The 18,657-nt window shown below is 42.4% G+C and overlaps 2 protein-coding genes across 4 annotated transcripts in view; both read right to left on the bottom strand.

The window, feature by feature from the left end:
* The window catches only part of LOC129865251 (ankyrin repeat and BTB/POZ domain-containing protein 3-A-like), a 221,154-nt gene extending 205,137 nt beyond the window's left edge, over window positions 1-16,017 (bottom strand). For all 3 annotated transcript variants that reach the window (XM_055937880.1, XM_055937881.1, XM_055937882.1), the window contains exon 1: window positions 14,900-16,017. In XM_055937880.1, the coding sequence (XP_055793855.1) occupies window positions 14,900-15,764 (865 nt within the window). In that variant the 5' untranslated portion in view covers window positions 15,765-16,017. The remainder of the gene's footprint in view (window positions 1-14,899) is intronic.
* Window positions 1,567-3,784, bottom strand: LOC129865253 (uncharacterized). The gene is made up of 2 exons (XM_055937885.1): window positions 2,311-3,784; window positions 1,567-1,746 (listed from the first exon to the last, which is right to left on the bottom strand). The coding sequence occupies exon 1, from the start codon at window positions 3,767-3,769 to the stop codon at window positions 2,915-2,917; it is 855 nt and encodes a 284-aa protein (XP_055793860.1). The 5' UTR covers window positions 3,770-3,784; the 3' UTR covers window positions 1,567-1,746; window positions 2,311-2,914.
* Window positions 16,018-18,657: the final 2,640 nt, after the last annotated feature.

Below are 18,657 nucleotides of genomic sequence, written 5' to 3'. Positions count from 1 at the left end.
AAATTCAAAAAAAACATTTTTTTTAAATATTTAACTTTCACACATTAAAGTCCAATACAGCTAATGAAAGACACAGATCTTGTGAATCCAGTCAACATGTCCGATTTTTAAAATGTTTTACAGGGAAGACACAATATGTAAAGATGTACATCTATTACCTAAAAACACATTAGCATAATCCACCATCTTTTATTTGTCCACCAACACCAGTAGCTATCACCAATATCACCAATGGTGAATGCACCAATTTGTAAGTCGCTCTGGATAAGAGCGTCTGCTAAATGACGTAAATGTAATTCGGCTAAACTAAGATATTTATAGCCCCTAACCAACAAAAAAACTCATCAGATGACAGTCTGATAACATATTTATGGTATGGGATAGGTTTTGTTAGAAAAAAGTGCATATTTCAGGTAGATGACATAGGTTACAATTGCACCCACCGTCACAAATGGACTAGAATAATTACAATGAGCAACGTGTTTACCTAACTACTAATCATCAAACATTTCGTAAAAATACACAGCATACACTAATCGAAAGACACAGATCCTGTGAATACAGACAATATTTCAGATTTTCTAAGTGTCTTACAGCGAAAACACAATAAATCGTTATATTAGCATAGCACATAGCAGCCCAGCATTGATTCTAGCCAAAGTGAGCGATAAAAGTCAACATCGCCAAAATATATTAATTTTTTCACTAACCTTCTCAGAATTCTTCCGATGACACTCCTGTAACATCATATTACACAATCCATATAGAGTTTGATCGAAAATGTTTATATTTAGCCACCAAAATCATGGTTAGACAATGTGAAATGTAGCTCAGCTGGTCAGAAAATGTCCTTGCGCAACTTAGACAGTGATCTACTCTTATACATAAATACTCATAAACGTGACAAAAAAATATAGGGTGGACAGGGATTGATAGACAATTTAATTCTTAATACAATTGCGGAATTACATTTTTTAAATTATCCTTACTTTTCAATACAGTTTGCGCCAAGCGAAGCTACGTCAAAAAACATGGCGTCCTAAGCCACTAACATTTTTCGACAGAAACACGATTTATCATAATAAAAATGTCCTACTTTGAGCTGTTCTTCCATCAGTATCTTGGGCAAAGGATCCTTTCTTGGGAGTAATCGTCTTTTGGTGGAAAGCTGTCCTCTTGCCATGTGGAAATGCCAACTGCGTTCGGGATGAACTGAAAAGCGTGCCCAGCTATTCACAGCGTTTCAAAAATAAATGTCCCAAAATCGCACTAAACGGATATAAATTGCTATAAAACGCTTTAAATTAACTACCTTATGATGTTTTTAACTCCTATAACGAGTAAAAAGATGACCGGAGAAATCTAACAGGCTAAACTAACGCTTGGAACAGGAGCGGGTCGGTGTCCTCCACGCGCGTTACGCACCAAGAAAAGACTTGCTAGCTACAGGGTTTTTTAATTTATAGTGCCTGTGAACGCGCAATCGACCCCATTGAAATCGTCATCACGTAAAGGCATCCAGGGGAAGACGTAAGCAGTGTCCGTATAGTCATAGCAATAACAGTGCCCTTTTAACTGACTCCAGAACTGTCAAGTTTTGACCTCTTTCTTGTGCAATTCCCCACTTGAAAAGGACAATCCCTCCACGTGAAGATTTTAACTGGATTTCACTCAATAAACAGCCATAGAATCAGTTGTTTGTCTTTTATTTACCATTCTTTGGTTGGCAGTAAACAGGTGAAAAACCTCAAAATAGAGATGACAAATACAAGTGATTATTTGAGTTGACAGCCTAATTAAATACACAAAATTATCCACATTCACCTCAGAAACACATTTCTGCCATTATCAAATACAAGGTTTCCACTGTTAAGCAAATGTTTCCCAAAATAGAAACCCACCATTTTTAATCAAATGAGCAGAATCAGTACACTTTTATCCAAATTTGCATTTTAGCCAAACACATTCAAAATACCTCTAGTAGCAAAAAACCACACTTATTTTCTAATCAGCAGTTAAGCAGACAAATCCTACATCTTTTAGCCAAAGATTTTCCAGACTATACATTTGTTACTGAATTAAGAACTTGGTTTACTAAGATTTCTACAAAGTTTAAATTACTTTTAACCATTTCAAACAAGTTCTATCAACAATGAATTTGGCTCTTCTTACTTTATACCCCACAAACAACATTTGAAGTTATAAATACCACTGCAAAAGTCCTATCAAAGTTAAGAGTTAAGTCTGTGTTTTCCAGAGTATCATTAGCAGTGCACTGCTTAAGTCAGTCTAACAAAACATGGCGCTTACCGGCTGTCTTTCACAGTTTTGTGGAGGGCTTGGACTTGCACAGTCACCTTGATCACATAGATGAAGTTTCCTTGGTCTTGTGGTGCTATAAATGCTCCTTTCACTGCGTTCTAAAGACAACAGCAGAGCCAGGTGCTGGCACGCCCAGATTGCCTGGAAGATTTGTTCCACCTGGTTCACCACTGATTGAAGGAGGAGGAGTTTCACCACTGAGGAGCTCCCAGGCAGTTTGTCAGCACACCTCCCACTCAATCTTCCCACGGTAACCGATGGAAAGATTGTAAATCAGCACCTACATACTGCCGGTCAGCTCCGAGTTTGATCCTCAACTGGTAGCAAGACAACCAGGCGTCGAACATCTCTGTGCAGGACTGTGGTTTGCGTAGCTTCTTTCAGGACTTTGGCCGATGGCCGGTTTAGTGCGGGTTTTGTGACAGGAAGGCAGGAGCTTTGGACCACTTTGACGTTCACGTCTCGAACAATGCTCTTAGCATCTGGATTAATGCTCATCACCCGTCCTAGCTTGAATTGGCCCCTCACTGCATTTTGGTCACACAACCAGACATTACCTCCGACATCAACGTTGCGATATGAAGTGTGCCATTTACTTCTCAGAAATAAGTTTGGGCCGGCAAGCTGGCTCCAAGACCTCCAGAATTTGTTGACCTGGTTCTGCATCTCTGAGTCTCTTGTAAGGGTAGTTCGCAAAGTCAAATGTTCTGATCTCACCGCTTGGAGAGGCCCAGCCCAGGAGAAGTGTGTTGGGTGACACATACTGCACGCTTTCTTCATGGCTCTGCACCCTGGCATCTATTGGGCATTCGTTGGCAAGGTTTGCAGCAAGTTGTAGTGTTGTCTGAAGCTCGCTGTAGCTAAGGCCTGTGTTGTTGCCCAGGCTCTGCAGTGCCTTCTTGAGAATGCAAACAGCGGCTTCAGCAGCCCCATTGCGGTGAGGTGAGTCAGCAGGGTGAATTGTCCACTCCCATTTGGTACCTTTTTGAGCCGACATCTCTTCTATTGAAGCTCTATTCTGAGCATCCAGGAACTGGTACAGCTCTCTTAGGACAGGTTTGGCGCCGATGAAGTTTGTCCCCGGGTCGGACCAGATCTTTCTTGGGTGCCCTCTAATTGCAGTAAAGCGTTGGTAAGCCATCAAGAAGCTCTCTGTCGACATTGTGTTGACCAGGTCTGCATGAATTGCCCTGCTGGCCATACAGCTGAAGACGACACCCCACACTTTCATTGAGACCCGTTTCTTGATGTCATCTTTGACAAGGTACGGTCCGAAGAGGTCGACTGTAGTGAACTCGAACGGAGCTGCAGGTGTGGCTCTTTCAGCAGGTAAGTCAGCCATTACCTGTTCGCACCTTCTTGCTCTTGACTTTTTGCAGAAAAGGCAGTTATCCACTACTTTTTGGGAAATTTTTCTTCCTTGGATGACCCAGGCTTTCCTACTCATTTTCAGCAGGGTTGCAGCCACACCTACATGACCCTCATCGTGCGCCTCCCGTGCCAATAAAGTAGAGACCCATGCATTGAAAGGCAGAAGGGGAACTGCAGCGCCATCCTCCCTGAAGCCATGGATTCTCCCACCGCAGACTAGTAACCCAGATTCTGGCTCTCTGTACACAACCAAGCGGTCCGTAGTGGTAGTTGGGAACGTCACCCCCTCGTGAGCAGCAAGATAGATGTCTCTTATTGCCTCTTGACGTTCTGTGGCAGTGATAACTCCTTTTGTGGGAATCGCCTCCCACTTTGGGGTCTCAATGGATTTTGTTGCAGATCTAAACTTTTTGGCGGCTCTCCAGATCAAAGCAACCGTCTTGATTAGACACTTTAGGCTACTAAAGCGCCTCTCATCCACCAAGTTTAGGACAGCTGCACCTGCAGGAAATCGTCCCACAAGACTTGGAAGACTTCTTTTCGCTTGGGCTCTGGTGAGTGCTGCCACAAATTACTTCTTTTGCATATTGTTAATGCTCTCTCGAGCTGTCACAGACACATCTTTTGACGACATAATTGGCCACTCGCTCTCTGGAAGATATAGAAACTCTGGCCCTTGCTGCCACTCTGAATGGGCATCAAGTTCCTTTGGCCCAGCTCCTCGAGTGATAATGTCGGCTATGTTGAGTGGTCCAGGGATCCACCACCAGTCCTGTAGCCGTGTGCTCTCTTGGATCTCTCCAATTCTATTAGCGAAGAAAGTCTGAAATCCATAGCTTTCTCGCTGGATAGCTCCAAGAACAGTCTGACCGTCTAACAAATGGTACCACCTTTTTATCTGGATCTGGGTATGCTGTTCAAAGTACTTTTTCAGGCGGCTTGCAAAGACTGCACCGCAAAGTTCTGCTTTGACTGCATCCCCCTTCTGGTCTAGTGGTGTCAGCTTTGCTTTGGACTCCACTAGTCGAATTGTTAATTGTTTGTTGCAGTTCCACCGCAGGTAGAGGACAGCACCATAGGAGCTTTCACTGCCATCTGAAAAAGTGACAGCGACTGGTTCAGTTGTTGCCTTTGGTGGAGTAAGAGCTCTTGGGAACATTACTTTGCTTAGCTGGACGTACTCCTCAAAAATTCCAATTCCATCTTTGCGGAGCTCATCCGACAGGGGAAGGTCCCATGTGTCCTTGACCATGCTGCACTTTGATTTTGCCTCTTGGAATGCCCTTCGGACCAAGATAGCCCCTCTTTGCTTTGATGGCGTTGTCAGGCCAACTGGGTCGTACAAACCAGCAACTTGACTCAGCAGTTCACGTCTTGTCAGCGGGTCTGGTGTCTGTGCTCGTACTTCTTCTAGTAGTAAGTCTTGCCCAAGTCTCATCTTTTTCTTCCGCCTGGAGAAGTTGACCCTCACCATGACATGCAACATGTCTTCATCCACAATGTAGCCGAGACCGAGCGCCTTGTTGTCTTCCTCCTTAAGCTGATTTGGCAGGACAACAATATTTGGTGATGCCTTTTCTCTTTCTCCTTTATTTTGGCCTGAGAAGACCAAAGGCTTCAGTGCAAACCCTCCTGCTTTTAGAATCAGCTCCACATTCTTTGTGATGACTTCGAGCTTTTCAGGGCAGTTGTGGGATGTCAAGATGTCATCGACGTAGCTGTGCTCATGTAATACTTGCCATTCATCTGTGAGGTGGCTGAATTGAGGCAGGTTAGCCGTCTCCCTCATGGCCAGTTGTGCTATGCACCCTGCTGGCTTGTCCCCGATATTCACTCTGGTTATGGCGTATTGTTCCACCTCATCGCCCTCTGAATCCCGCCACAAGAACCGGTGTAGATGGACTTCCCTCTCCTCGAGCCACACAGAATTGTACATTTTTCTGACGTCTCCTAAAGCGGCGTAGGAGCCTTGGCGGAACTTGAGGAGGACAGCTCGAATCGGATTGAGAACGTCAGGGCCTTTCATCAGAAGGTCATTCAGACTTTGGCCTTTGTACTTCTGACTGCTGTTCCAGACAAGTCTTACCGGAGTTGTAACAGAGAGGGGGTTGGGTGCGATAAGATGACTACTATACCAGACAGGTCCATTCCAGTTGGTTAGATCCTCTTTGGTCAGCTTTCTTGCAGCCCGGCGGTCAACCATTTCGTGGACTTGAGCACCATAGGCTTTTTTCCACTGCGGTTCTTTGGCGAGCTGTCTCTCTGTTCTGAGAAAGGTTGCCTCCACTGCTTTTATGTTGTTTGGCAATGTAGATGGGTCAATGAGCCATGGATACCTTGCATGCCAGTGTGGACTATCACTGTGGTCATCAGCACCAACATAAGTCAGGCCACCCTTAACCTGTTGGGGATGGGGGCGCTGTTTAGACTATTTATGCTAATTTGGCTAATTTTTTAAACGGCTTCCCACAAAATCCTTGATCGTACAATATGCATATTATCATTATTATTGGATAGAAAACAGTCTATAGTTTCTATAGGAGTTGAAATTTTGTCTCTAAGTGGAACAGAGCCCATTCTACAGCAATTTCCCTGACATGGAGTCAGATTTGAGAAATGTTGGCCACTCTTCTGAAGTCAGTTAAAGGGGCACTGTCGTTGCTATGACTATACGGACACTTCTTACGTCTTCCCCTGGATGCCTTTACGTGATGACGATTCCAACGGGGTCGATTGCGCGTTCACAGGCCCTACAAATGAAAAAACCCTGAAGCTAGTCATTCTTTGGGAGCTGCGTCATGAGCCTAGAGGACACCGGCGCGCACCTGTTCCAAGCGTTAGTTTAGCCTGTTATATTTCTCCGGTCATCTTTTCACTCGTTATAGGAGTTAAAAACATCATAAGGTAGTTAATTTAAAGCGTTTTATAGCAATTTATATCCGTTTAGTGCGATTTTGGGACATTTATTTTTGCAACGATGTGAAAAGTTGGGCACGCTTTTCAGTTCATCCCGAACGCAGTTGACATTTCCACATGGCAAGAGGACAGCTTTCCACCAAAAGACAATTTCTCCCAAGAAAGGATCCTTTGCCCAAGATACTGATGGAAGAACAGCTCAAGGTAGGACATTTTTATTATGATAAATCGTGTTTCTGTCGAAACATTTTAGTGGCTTAGGACGCCATGTTTTTTGACGTAGCTTCGCTTGGCGCAAACTGTATTGAAAAGTAAGGATAAATTAAAAAATGTAATAACGCAATTGTATTAAGAATTAAATTGTCTATCAATCCCTGTCCACCCTGTATTTTTTAGTCACGTTTATGAGTATTTATGTATAAGAGTAGATCACTGTCTAAGTGGCGCAAGGACTTTTTCTTTACCAGCTTGTCTACATTTCACATTGTCTAACCATGATTTTGGTGGCTAAATATAAACATTTTCGATCAAACTGTATATGCATGTTGTAATGTGATGTTACAGGAGTGTCATCGGAAGAATTCTGAGAAGGTTAGTGAAAAAATTAATATCTTTTGGCGATGTTGACTTTTATCGCTCACTTTGGCTAGAATCAATGCTGGGCTGCTAATTGCTATGTGCTAAGCTAATATAACGATTTATTGTGTTTTCGCTGTAAGACACTTAGAAAATCTGAAATATTGTCTGTATTCACAGGATCTGTGTCTTTCGATTCGTGTATGCTGTGTATTTTTACGAAATGTTTGATGATTAGTAGTTAGGTAAACACGTTGCTCATTGTAATTATTCTAGTCCATTTGTGATGGTGGGTGCAATTGTAAACTATGCCATCTACCTGAAATATGCACTTTTTTCTAACAAAACCTATCCCATACCATAAATATGTTATCAGACTGTCATCTAATGAGTTTTTTTGTTGGTTAGGGGCTATAAATATCTTAGTTTAGCCGAATTGGTGATGGCTACTGGTGTTGGTGGACAAATAAAAGATGGTGGATTATGCTAATGTGTTTTTAGGTAATAGATGTACATCTTTACATATTGTGTCTTCCCTGTAAAACATTTTAAAAATCGGAAATGTTGACTGGATTCACAAGATCTGTGTCTTTCATTAGCTGTATTGGACTTTAATGTGTGAAAGTTAAATATTTAAAAAAAATGTTTTTTTTGAATTTCGCGGCACTGGTTTTTCAGTGGGGGGGGGGGGGGTGTGCCGCTAGCGCCACGCTGATCCTAGACAGGTTAACAACTTCCAGCTCCCTTTCTTCGGCCAGAGTCATTTCTTTGCCACCAAGTTGACAACTGCCGCAGCGACATCCTCCACATTTTGGGGTGCAGGGGGCGCCAATGCTATCCCATCTCCACCACTCAATAAAATCCCGAGTGGAAATAGCAGAATAAGAAGACTTGATGGTAGGTTTGGCGCAGATATGTTCTTCATACATCAATGCTGCTGTTCTCATGGATCTGGCGAAGTGCGCTCTGGACTGGTGTGCTGTAACCTCTTCAAACAGACCAGGGTGTGTCCCTGCAATTGTCTTTCCCAATGGCCCATCCCATAGTACAAGGTCCCCAACGGTGCGTATTTTCTGTGGGACCAGTCGCCCTTCCTTATGGCTTATCAAAAGCTGTATCTGTCTTGGTCTAACAAGTTCATTTTGGGGGACGTCTGGAAAGAATTTTTGGAGTCTTTTGGCTGTCACATGTTTGTGAATCTCTGCAATGCTGTCCAAACCATATCAGAGGAGTTGGTGGGATCTGACATTGCCTTGCTCTGTGCGGACCCGGGTCTTTAGGAGGTACCGTTTTGTGGTGACTTGAACTTTCATTCCTCCCACACCATGGACAACAAGGGTTATGGCTTCACTTCTAAGGTTCAAACGATCAGCTGCATCATGAGTTATATAGTTTGTATCCGATGCCAGGTCGATCAAAGTCCCAACTTTTTGTCCTGCATTGGCCGTGACCTCTAAGAGCATCATGATGACTGGCCACTCCACTATTCCATTCTCTGCTAGAAGACTGGGTTGGTTAGACACAAGAGAGGTTCTGGCTATAGTGTTGCAAAAGGCATTGCAACACTTCTCTGCAAGTTCAGGTGAGAGACTTTTAATGAACTCTTCTTGGGCTTGGGTATAACGCTCGCTTGTGTCACCTCCCACTTTGCTGTTATTGGATCTCTGGACGACATTCCCTTTGGATGTACCAGCTCTCGGGCAGAGGTAATAGTGGTGTTCTGCAGCACGCTGTTCTATGCAGTCTGGCCTCCTGCACAGAAACTCTGATTTACAATAGTCACCTTCCTTGTGCATCTCCAGGCGTCTTTTGCAGGCTCCCAGCTTCCTGACAGCATCTATTTTCTCTGACAGCTTAAGCGTGCGAAACTTTTGGCAGAAATATAGCCTTTTCTTATGCTTGCAGTCTCCGCAGACCACACATCCTTGAGCCTGGTCGCATAGTTGGGTGGAGATTCTGGTTCGAGCTTGCCGAGGTTCAGATTTAGGTTTTGGTTCCTCCTCTCTCAGTTGGTCCAGCTTCTCATAGATGGCTTCTTGACCTTGAAGAAACTTGTGTAGGTAGTCAAATCGCTTGTCTTCTTCAGCTTCATCACCTTTGCCAGCTACATGAAGAAGCCATTCCTTCTTCAGGCCATCAGGAAGTTTGCTCTCTATTGTCCTTGTTACAAGAGGGTTCTTTATAGCACCGGTCTTGCCAAGCTCGTTCAGATCGACCAGGGCTTTTTCTACTGATTGGATGAGCTCAACAATCCTCCTGGGCTGGTTACCTTTAACTGCTGGGAGTCTTTGGAGCTCTTCTACTATCTCAAGGGCTATAGTTGTCTTATTTCCAAAGCGGTTCTCCAAGACCCGGAAAACCTCCTCAGCAGTTGTGTAAGTTGTCAGGTGAAGGTCTCGTATGGTCTTCTCATCCACACTGTCGAGAAGTTGGAACTTTTTAACCTCTCTGGATCCAGTAGGTTCTCCCTGCATCTGGAGCGCTTCCCAGTCTTTTTTCCACCGGTGAAACTCTCGGCGGATGCCAGAAAACTTTGGGAGGGAAGCAGGCTTTAATTTAATTGCTGGTGTGGCCACAGAACTGTTTGAAGTAGTACTCAATCTGCTGGTTTCTCCTCCAACGTGTGCCCCTGTAAAGTCTGCTTGTCTTATTGTGAGATTTGGCAGGATAGTTTCAAGGTCTTTGATACGACTCTGGAAATGTTGTTGCTCTGCTGGGGGGGCCCAGCACTTCCAATGTTTATGCACCTCTTTCGCAGCCTTCAGAAGTTTCTCTAGTTGTCCGATCATGAAGAGATATGCATCTGGGTTTTTACTTGGGTCCACAGCTCCCACGTTTTCTGCTTGCGACTCTGCTGTTGTAATTGCTTGTGTCAGTTCATATTCCCCGAAATTGGCCCACAATGTCTTTTGTACGAGGTCCTTTAGCTCTTGCAGTTTTTTCTCACAATCATTGGCTGTTTTGAACAAGTCAGACTTCTGCTGCTCGCTCAACTCCTCTGCATCAGAGTTTTCTTCAATGCATTGCCCCTCTACATCATCGTTGGCTTCCAGGACTTTGCCAGCTTCTGCAGTGAGCTTCCTAAAATTGTCTCTGAGCTCCTCTTCTGACATCATTGTATGCATTCGTAGCACATTATTGGCCAGACGGGAAAACTGACGCTTCGCTGATGTCCTTGCGGTCTTTAGCTGCTCCACCAGTAATGAATCAGCCATTTCAATCACAGCAGCAGGCGGGAACAGTCTGTACTTGTCTCTCTGGACACGTGTGGTCACTTTTCTGGTCCTTTTCCAGTCTTGACCCACGGTTTTTCACTGCTTCTAAGGTTCACTCTCACTCCACAAACATTTGAACTTCGAGTTTTTCAAATTTTGGCCAAAACAAGTGGCCAAAATTTCTGAAATCTGACTCCATGTCAGGGAAATTGCTGTAGAATGGGCTCTGTTCCACTTAGAGACAAAATTTCAACTCCTATAGAAACTATAGACTGTTTTCTATCCAATAATAATAATAATATGCATATTGTACGATCAAGGATTTTGTGGGAAGCCGTTTCAAAAATTACACGATTAGCATAAATAGTCTCAACAGCGCCCCCATCCTCAACAGGTTAAGTATTTCTGCAGTTTTGTTTAAAATGCACAAAGACATACGAATCCTAGCGTTATATCCCACCTCGCGCAGTAACACCTCCTGCCTGGGGGACTGCGCACTGCGTGAAGCTGAAAAGAGTCAGTTTTAGATCAACTTGTATACCTGTGCTCATTGCTTCTATCTACTATAGTGAGACTTCCTTGTGTTTCTTGGATATTTACATTTAAAAACAACCTAACTTGTGAACAAAACAATGTTTGAGTCCACTAACGAAGAGATCGTGCTGTGAAAAAGTATTTGCCCCCTTTCTAATTCTCACCTTTTCCATATGTTTTTATATTGAATGTTATCAGATCTTCAAACAAAACCTAATATTAGATAAAGGGAACCTGAGTGAACAAATAACACAATTATACCTATTTAATTTATTTCAAAAAACAAAGTTATGCAACACCCAATGCCCCTGTTGAGAACAAGTAATTGCCCCCTTACATGCAATAACTGGTTGTGCCACCTTTAGCTGTAATGTCTCTAACCAAATGCTTGTTGTAGTTATTGATCTGTCTCTCATGTCGCTGTGGAGGCAACTTGAACCACTCTTTCAAAGAGAACTGCTGTAACTCAGCAACATTTGTAGGTTTTCAAGCATCAACTGCCTCTAGTTAAAAGATCACAGAAACATTTGAGGACCTGAGTCGCCTTTACCACGGTAACCTTAAAATGGTCAGCTGAATTTTAGTCTCATCTGTGATATTTTGGTTAAAAGACTCACAAAATATTGCATTGAAAACAAGAAATGTATTACTAGTAATGTACTACTACCTGGGACCAACACTCTACATGTTTCATTTATATTTTTGTTCAGTATAGTTTTGGGCTCTGTTGGCAGAGTTACCTTCATGCTTTCTATTACGGAATACTCTGGGCAAAAAGACCAGTGATTTAGTCCATAGACTTCATACCTTGCCGGCTGGATACAAATTGACCATAAAATACTCTGTCCTTGGTATGATAACCAAAGAAAATGGGATTCCCTTTCTGTTACTTCTTCATCCGTAGAGAAAGACAGTGGTCAAAGCCGACCTGTAGTTGAGGTGCATCCGAAATGTAAAGTTCACTTTAAGATGAAAGCATTCATGTTTGAACCTATTATTTTCGTATGAAAACAGTCGTAAATAAAGTATTGTTTTATTTGAAGGCTGAGAGCTGTGCCTTATTTTATAACAAATAATTTCTCCCACCATCCGTCCTCTGAGTCTCCCCTTACATTTCCCCCAATCACCCCACAATGACCAGATAATCCCCAACCCTTTACCACCCCTTCCCCATGGACCTGAAAGCAAAAAAAGTAACAAAAGTCTAAATAAATATTGGTTTATATGAGTAGGGCTTTATCTAAGATTGTTCTTAAAGAGTGAAGTATATTTGTCCAGAATTCAATTGTACCTTATCTACCAGAGGTGTCGACTCGAGTCACATGACTTGGAATCGAGTCACAAATATGATGACTTGCAACTCAAGTTTGACATTAACAACAATGACTCGTGAGGTCTCTTCACAGTCCCCAAGTCCAGAACAGACTATGGGAGGCATACAGTATAACTAGATCAAACTCTATTCCACATCAAGTAACTGATTCAAGTAGTAAAATGTAATTTAAAAAACGGATAAAAAATACACCTTATGGAACTGAGGGGACTGTGAAGCTACACAAACATAGGCACAGAACCATGTATACACACACACGATAACATACGCACTATACAGACACATGGATTTTGGGTTGTAGATATTTGGTAGTGGAGTAGGGGTCTGAGGGCATACTTAGTGCGTCGTGAAATCTGTTGTGAATGTACTGTTATGTTTTCAAAATTGTATAACTGACTTAATTTTGCTGGATCCCAGGAAGAGTAGCTTCTGCCTTGGCAGTAGCTGTTGGCGATCCATAATAAATACAAATACATCCAGCCACAAAAGCATTAGTGGTGTCGGCTCGCAGTCTGCGTTCCAATTCATTCCAAAGGTGTTCAATGGAGTTGAGGTCAGGGCTCTGAACAGGCCAGTCATGTTCTTCCACACCGATCTCTTCCACTATTTCTGCACTGACCGCGCATTGTGCACGGGGGCATTGTCATGCTGACACAGGAAAGGGATAACCCCAAACTGTTGCTACAAAGTTGGAAGCATAGAATCATATAGAATGTCACTGTATGCTGTAGCATTAAGATTTCCCTTCACTGGAACTATGGGGCCTGGCCTGAACCATGAAAAACTTCCCCACACCATTATCCCTTCTCCACCAAACTTTACATTTGGCACTATACATTCGGGCAGGTAGCATTCTCCTGGTATTCGCCAAACCCGGAATATTCCATCGGTCTGAGAGGGTGAAGCGTGATTCATCACTCCAGAGAACGTGTTTCCACTGCTCCAGAGTCCAATGGCGGTGAGCTTTACACCACTCCAGCCGACGCTTGGCATTGTGCATGATGATCTTAGGCTTGTGCGACTGCTTGGCCATGGAAACCCATTTCATGAAGCTCCTGACAAACAGTTCCTATGCTGACGTTTCTTCCAGAGGCAGTTTGGAACTCGGTAGTGAGTGTTGCAACAGAGGACACACACATTTTTTTAGCACTCAGCGATCCTGTGTTGTGAACTTGTGTGGCCTACCACTTCACGACTGAGCTGATGTTTCTCCTAGACGATTCCACTCCACAATAACAGCACCACCCCAGTTTACCGGGGCAGCTCTTGCAGGGGAGAAATTTGACGAACTGAATTGTTGGAAAGGTGACATCCAATGACGGTGCCAAGTTGAAAGTCACTGACCTCTTCAGCAAGGTCATTATACTGACAATGTATGTCTATGGAGATTACATGGCTGTGTGCTCGATTTTATACACCTGTCAGCAACAGGTGTGGCTGAAATATCCACTAATTTAAAGGGCTGTCCACATACTTTTGTGTTTATAGTGTAAATGCATAAAAATGCACCTAATCCAGTTCCCACCTGTGACTGAAAACAGGGGGAGAGATGCCAATTGAAAAGGTCTCTTAAAAATGTAGCTAGCTACAGTATCTAGCTATATTACATAAAATGCTGTGTTAAACAGCTAAAAGGCTAAAAAGTAACAATAACTGTAAAGCTATCAGTCACTAGTGGAAACATTTACAACTAGTAAGGTTGCTAGCTAGCACTCCTAGCAGCTTATTCTTACTAGCTAGCTGGCTAGTATTTACTGTTGGTGTAACTAGCTAGCAAATTAGCATAAACTAGCGCTAACTGGGCTAGTCATTGTCTATATCACAGGTAGAAACACATTCCTAACCACAAAGGGGTAACTAGCCCCCAGGGGCCCAATTACCCCCTAGTAAGAGCCCCCTCTTACCCCCCTGGGGTGTGTTCCCAACACACTCATCCAACATATTACTACTTTACTCAAATGATCTACATTTTTCTCTCTAAACAAGTAGATTATTTATCTTAAGGCTTTCCTTCTTGTATATTTAAAAAACAATTATAGATCTAACTTCATTGGAATATATCTACAACACAGAAAGTGTTAATTGTGACATCTTTGGGTCTTAATGCAAATTAAGGGGGGGGGGGGGTTAGTTGCCCCAGGAAGCTAGCTACCCCCTACTACCCTAACTTTGGCAAATAGGTTTAAAAAACGCTTAACCTATGACAAAATGTGGCTTAAAAATGCATATTATGAACCAATAATCTGTGCGTGATGACGTAGATTTTGTTCCTCTATCAAAATAGCTCAATTATGAAAGACCCATTAAAATAAGCTTTATGTAGTCACCTCTATAAGCAGTCCCTCAACTCGATGTGAGGTGACCTTCATTCACAACAACATTGGCAAAGGCCAATGATACAAACAGACGCCTATTAACATATCCCTATATCCCCTGATGCACTGGCAGATCTGCCAGCCAAATAATAGAAACAAAAACAAAGGATCTGTGCCAACGATGTGGTGAACAAAGTACATTCTGCTTGAAACCACATGAGTTTCCAATGAAAAACCCACAACATAAAATATCCGATTGCACTCAGGACACATTTCTGTCAACAGAAAATGAGCAACATGTATTTTGTTTTTCTTACCACTTGCATTATGCCCACATATGAGGTGCTGGTTGGGCTGCAGCAGACCCCAGATCTCTGAGTCATTGTTGATGGCCTGCTCTAGGGACTCGAGCATAAATGTGGAGGTGCCGTTGTCATTCTCGATGAGCGCGATCCGCTGGACTCGGCTGAATACCTCAAGGAACAGGCTTTCCACACAGGCAGTGAAGTATATAGCTGCGTGTTCATGGACCCGGAGTGCCACTCGATTCTCAACCATCCACTTGAAAAAATGTCCTACAGAAAAGACGAGCCCGCACCGTGCTGACTTGCCCCGGTAGAGTTTATCCCTAGTGCTCATATTATAGAGTGAAAGTGCACCGAGAGCTGCGGTGATGCAGTTGACAGAGATGGTCCAGGAGAGAACCATCTTGATGGCGCTTTGGATCTCGTGCTTGGTGCACTTGGCATAGCGCAGACTGAGGCGCTGAGCCTCCCGGGCGACCCTCACCAACGCCCGACTGACCAGTGCTGAGAGCTTGGCCAGGACCTCTTGTGACGGGCTCCCCACACATAGCTCCTCTTTCTTCCTGAGTGCGCACTCCACCTCGCTGAGGCTCCATGGCACGTCCTCAAGCTCGGGAAGCTTGGAGCATTGGCTGGAGAACTCCAATATATCCGTGTCCTCCGCCAGGACGGTGTTGACCGTGTCCAAGCTGTTGTGTCGGCTGTGCATAGATTCGGTCAGATGCCAGCATTTTCCCCCATGCGCATATGACAGATTCGTGTATGAGCAACACAGCGAAACACTGGAAGACCTGAAGGAGTCAGCGGCTCCACCATAACCGGAATCGAGCGTTAAATCCTCCAGCGTCCTCACAGTTGTCTTACTCTTGCCTGTCATGGCTGCATTGCATACTAAAGGTCTGCTTTTTCAATGAATGCCCTGTCTCTATCGCAGCTATTCCACAGCTGCTGGCTCCAATAGTTATATTCGGCTACATAAAATCTCTGTAAATGAAGTGAATGTTTTACCTAGTTTTCGCTTTCTTGCGTTTACTGAAAATATCCCATTAAACTGGTCTTTCTCTAACTCATGTGTAACCTGAGAGAGATCGAATCCACAAGCCACTGCATCAGGCGCAGCACGGACTCGTGCGTGGAGAGGAGGGGCTATGCACATGGTGGGCTGCTAAAGGCCAATCTGATGCCTTTATAACTCTTGACTGACATAATTAATTTGTCAACTGGGATGTATGATGATAGCAGCTGTTGATGGGCACATTAATATGTTTCAAATATGACTGGTAAAGGATTTACTCAAAAATATGAGTCTTATATCATAATAAATACAACAGATTTAAAACAGGCAGATTAAGAATGACACTCTCCCACACACATTTTTCCACCTGCTAATGATCAGGCCTAATGGCTGGGAGGGTGTTGCATTTAGCACATTAACAATGCCTGTCTACACATATGAAATCACACTCCGTACGTTACATGCACATATTTATGCGATTGTTGTGGATAGTCAGATTAATATGATAGTTGATTAAAACGTTTACACGCTTTGCAAGAAAAATGATTTCTATAATTATCCTGTTTACATGGACACATCTGAAATCAGGCTACCTAATAGCACTCTGATGAATGCAGAAAATCGGCAATCTAAATGAACATTCAACCACTGTGACCATGCTATTTTTTGAATATATGAAATTTGTATGTGAAAATTACTTCTAAGGCGCATACATTCAGTTGTTCCAAACTCACTTAGTTCATGTTAAAGACTTGCTCGGCTGGTGCTTGCACATGTGCAGATCAAATATACAGCTGAGATGCCGATTGGGGTGTTTAAATATGCTAAGAATTCGAAAGATTGCTCAGATTGCTCCTGTGTTTGATCTGAGTATACTTACTTCGATTTTGGCCGCTGATTTAAGATAGGCAAAGTAAGGTGTTTACATGACTATTGCATAATCTGCCTACTGCCATAACCAGTTTAATAGTGATGCATGTAAACGTACTCACTGATATAAGCTACAAATTAATAGACTGCTTGGGTAAAATTATTAAAAAGAATTTGACTATGGCAATGATATGAAAATGGAATGAATACAGGATCCTGAAATACACAAAAAATAAACATTCACAATATTGATGGAAAGGATAATAAAATAAAACATAATAAAACATAAAAAATAAAACATGTCTTTGGGGTGAAGGTCCTATCTTCACAGGGGTGCACCGTTACTGAATGTTGGGACTATATCAGATATGGTTTTCTGTCAGGTGGGTAGGGTTAAAATAATGTATCATGTCCGCTCAGCTCAATGCTACATTTCTTTCTGTAACGTTCTGAATGGCTCACATTACTGAACATACCCTTGCAGTCCTACTGCAGATAATCTTATGAAAACATCATCAAATGTCAAAAGGATATAAAGGAACAATTCATTGCTAATCAAGAAATGGCAGTGGGCTAAAGGCTATATGAACATTTTAACTATCTATGTAGTTTGTACAATCCTAATTGATGGGGTCTTTTTTATATTTCCTAATTTGAGTGCCATAAAACACACAGTTCTGGTACTTAGTTACCTTGCTTTTCATTCAGGATTTAGATTTATAGCTTTACCACATTATTCTACATTAGTTTTACTCATATGCATAGAGCTCTTTATCACATCCATTGGGTATTGCGCAATATGCTAGCAACATTCATAACAACTCACCCAGCAAAATTTGCCACATGAAGAGCTTATAAATGCTTTTAGCATTTTTATGCTAAATTAATTTATGTTATAAATGCAATGTAATGCATATGAGGCTTATAAATGTTCATATGTTTATAACATTTGTTAGAACCATTCGTAATGTGGTCATGACACTTTTAAAAAGCCTAAAATAAAAAAAGCATATTATTCATTCGTCATTCATTTAAAATACACTTAATGTAAATACAGGTTGTTCATAGAAAGAGCTTCCAATGCTGTTATAGCCCTAGACACACAGATTAGGCCCCTGGACTAAAAGCACATTCAATGCAGATTAGGGAACACAATGGAAAGAAGTCACTGACTTTGTGTTATCCTTGTAAAGATTTTAAAATGTATGTACTGTGTGTATATATGATTTTTTTTTAAACTGGCAAATAAAATTATTTAATCGAGAAGGCTTTTTAGTGCAATCTCCATTTAAAGTGCTTTTTGTCCAGGACTAGGTTTAACCTGATGAGGACAGGGGGCGCTGTTTTCACTTTTGGGGAAAAACGTCTCCAATTTAAACGGCCTCGTACTCAATTCTTGCTCGTACAATATGCATATTATTATTACTATTGGATAGAAAACACTCTCTAGTTTCTAAAACCGTTTGAATTTTGTCTGTGGGTAAAACAGAACTCATTTGGCAGCACACTTTGTGACCAGGAAGTAGAAAGTCTGAAATCTATGTTCTGTTCAAGTGACTGCCTATAAATGGGCATGATAGGTATACGTGCACGTCATACACCTTCACCCGGATGTCAAGAGGAAGTGAGAGGAAAAATGAGTTGATTATCTCTGTCTGACGTTGAATACGCCCTCTTGGAACAAGGTGTCCCCCATTTTCTGTTTTCTGCAAGGCGCGTGTTGGGACCTGTTATTGCCTACTGGAAACCAGTCGTTATGGGGCGAATATGATCTCCGGCTTTGATTTTATTTGATACATGTTACAATATCATCCTAAAGTATGTTTTTTCAATATAGTTTCATTAGATTATTGAAATTTATTCGGGACGTTAGTTGTGTTGCGTT

The sequence above is a fragment of the Salvelinus fontinalis genome, chromosome 11 (assembly GCF_029448725.1).
Source record: "Salvelinus fontinalis isolate EN_2023a chromosome 11, ASM2944872v1, whole genome shotgun sequence".
Lineage (NCBI taxonomy): Eukaryota > Metazoa > Chordata > Actinopteri > Salmoniformes > Salmonidae > Salvelinus > Salvelinus fontinalis.
Note: the sequence above shows the minus strand (reverse complement) of the source record. Positions and strands in the feature narration are given on the sequence as shown.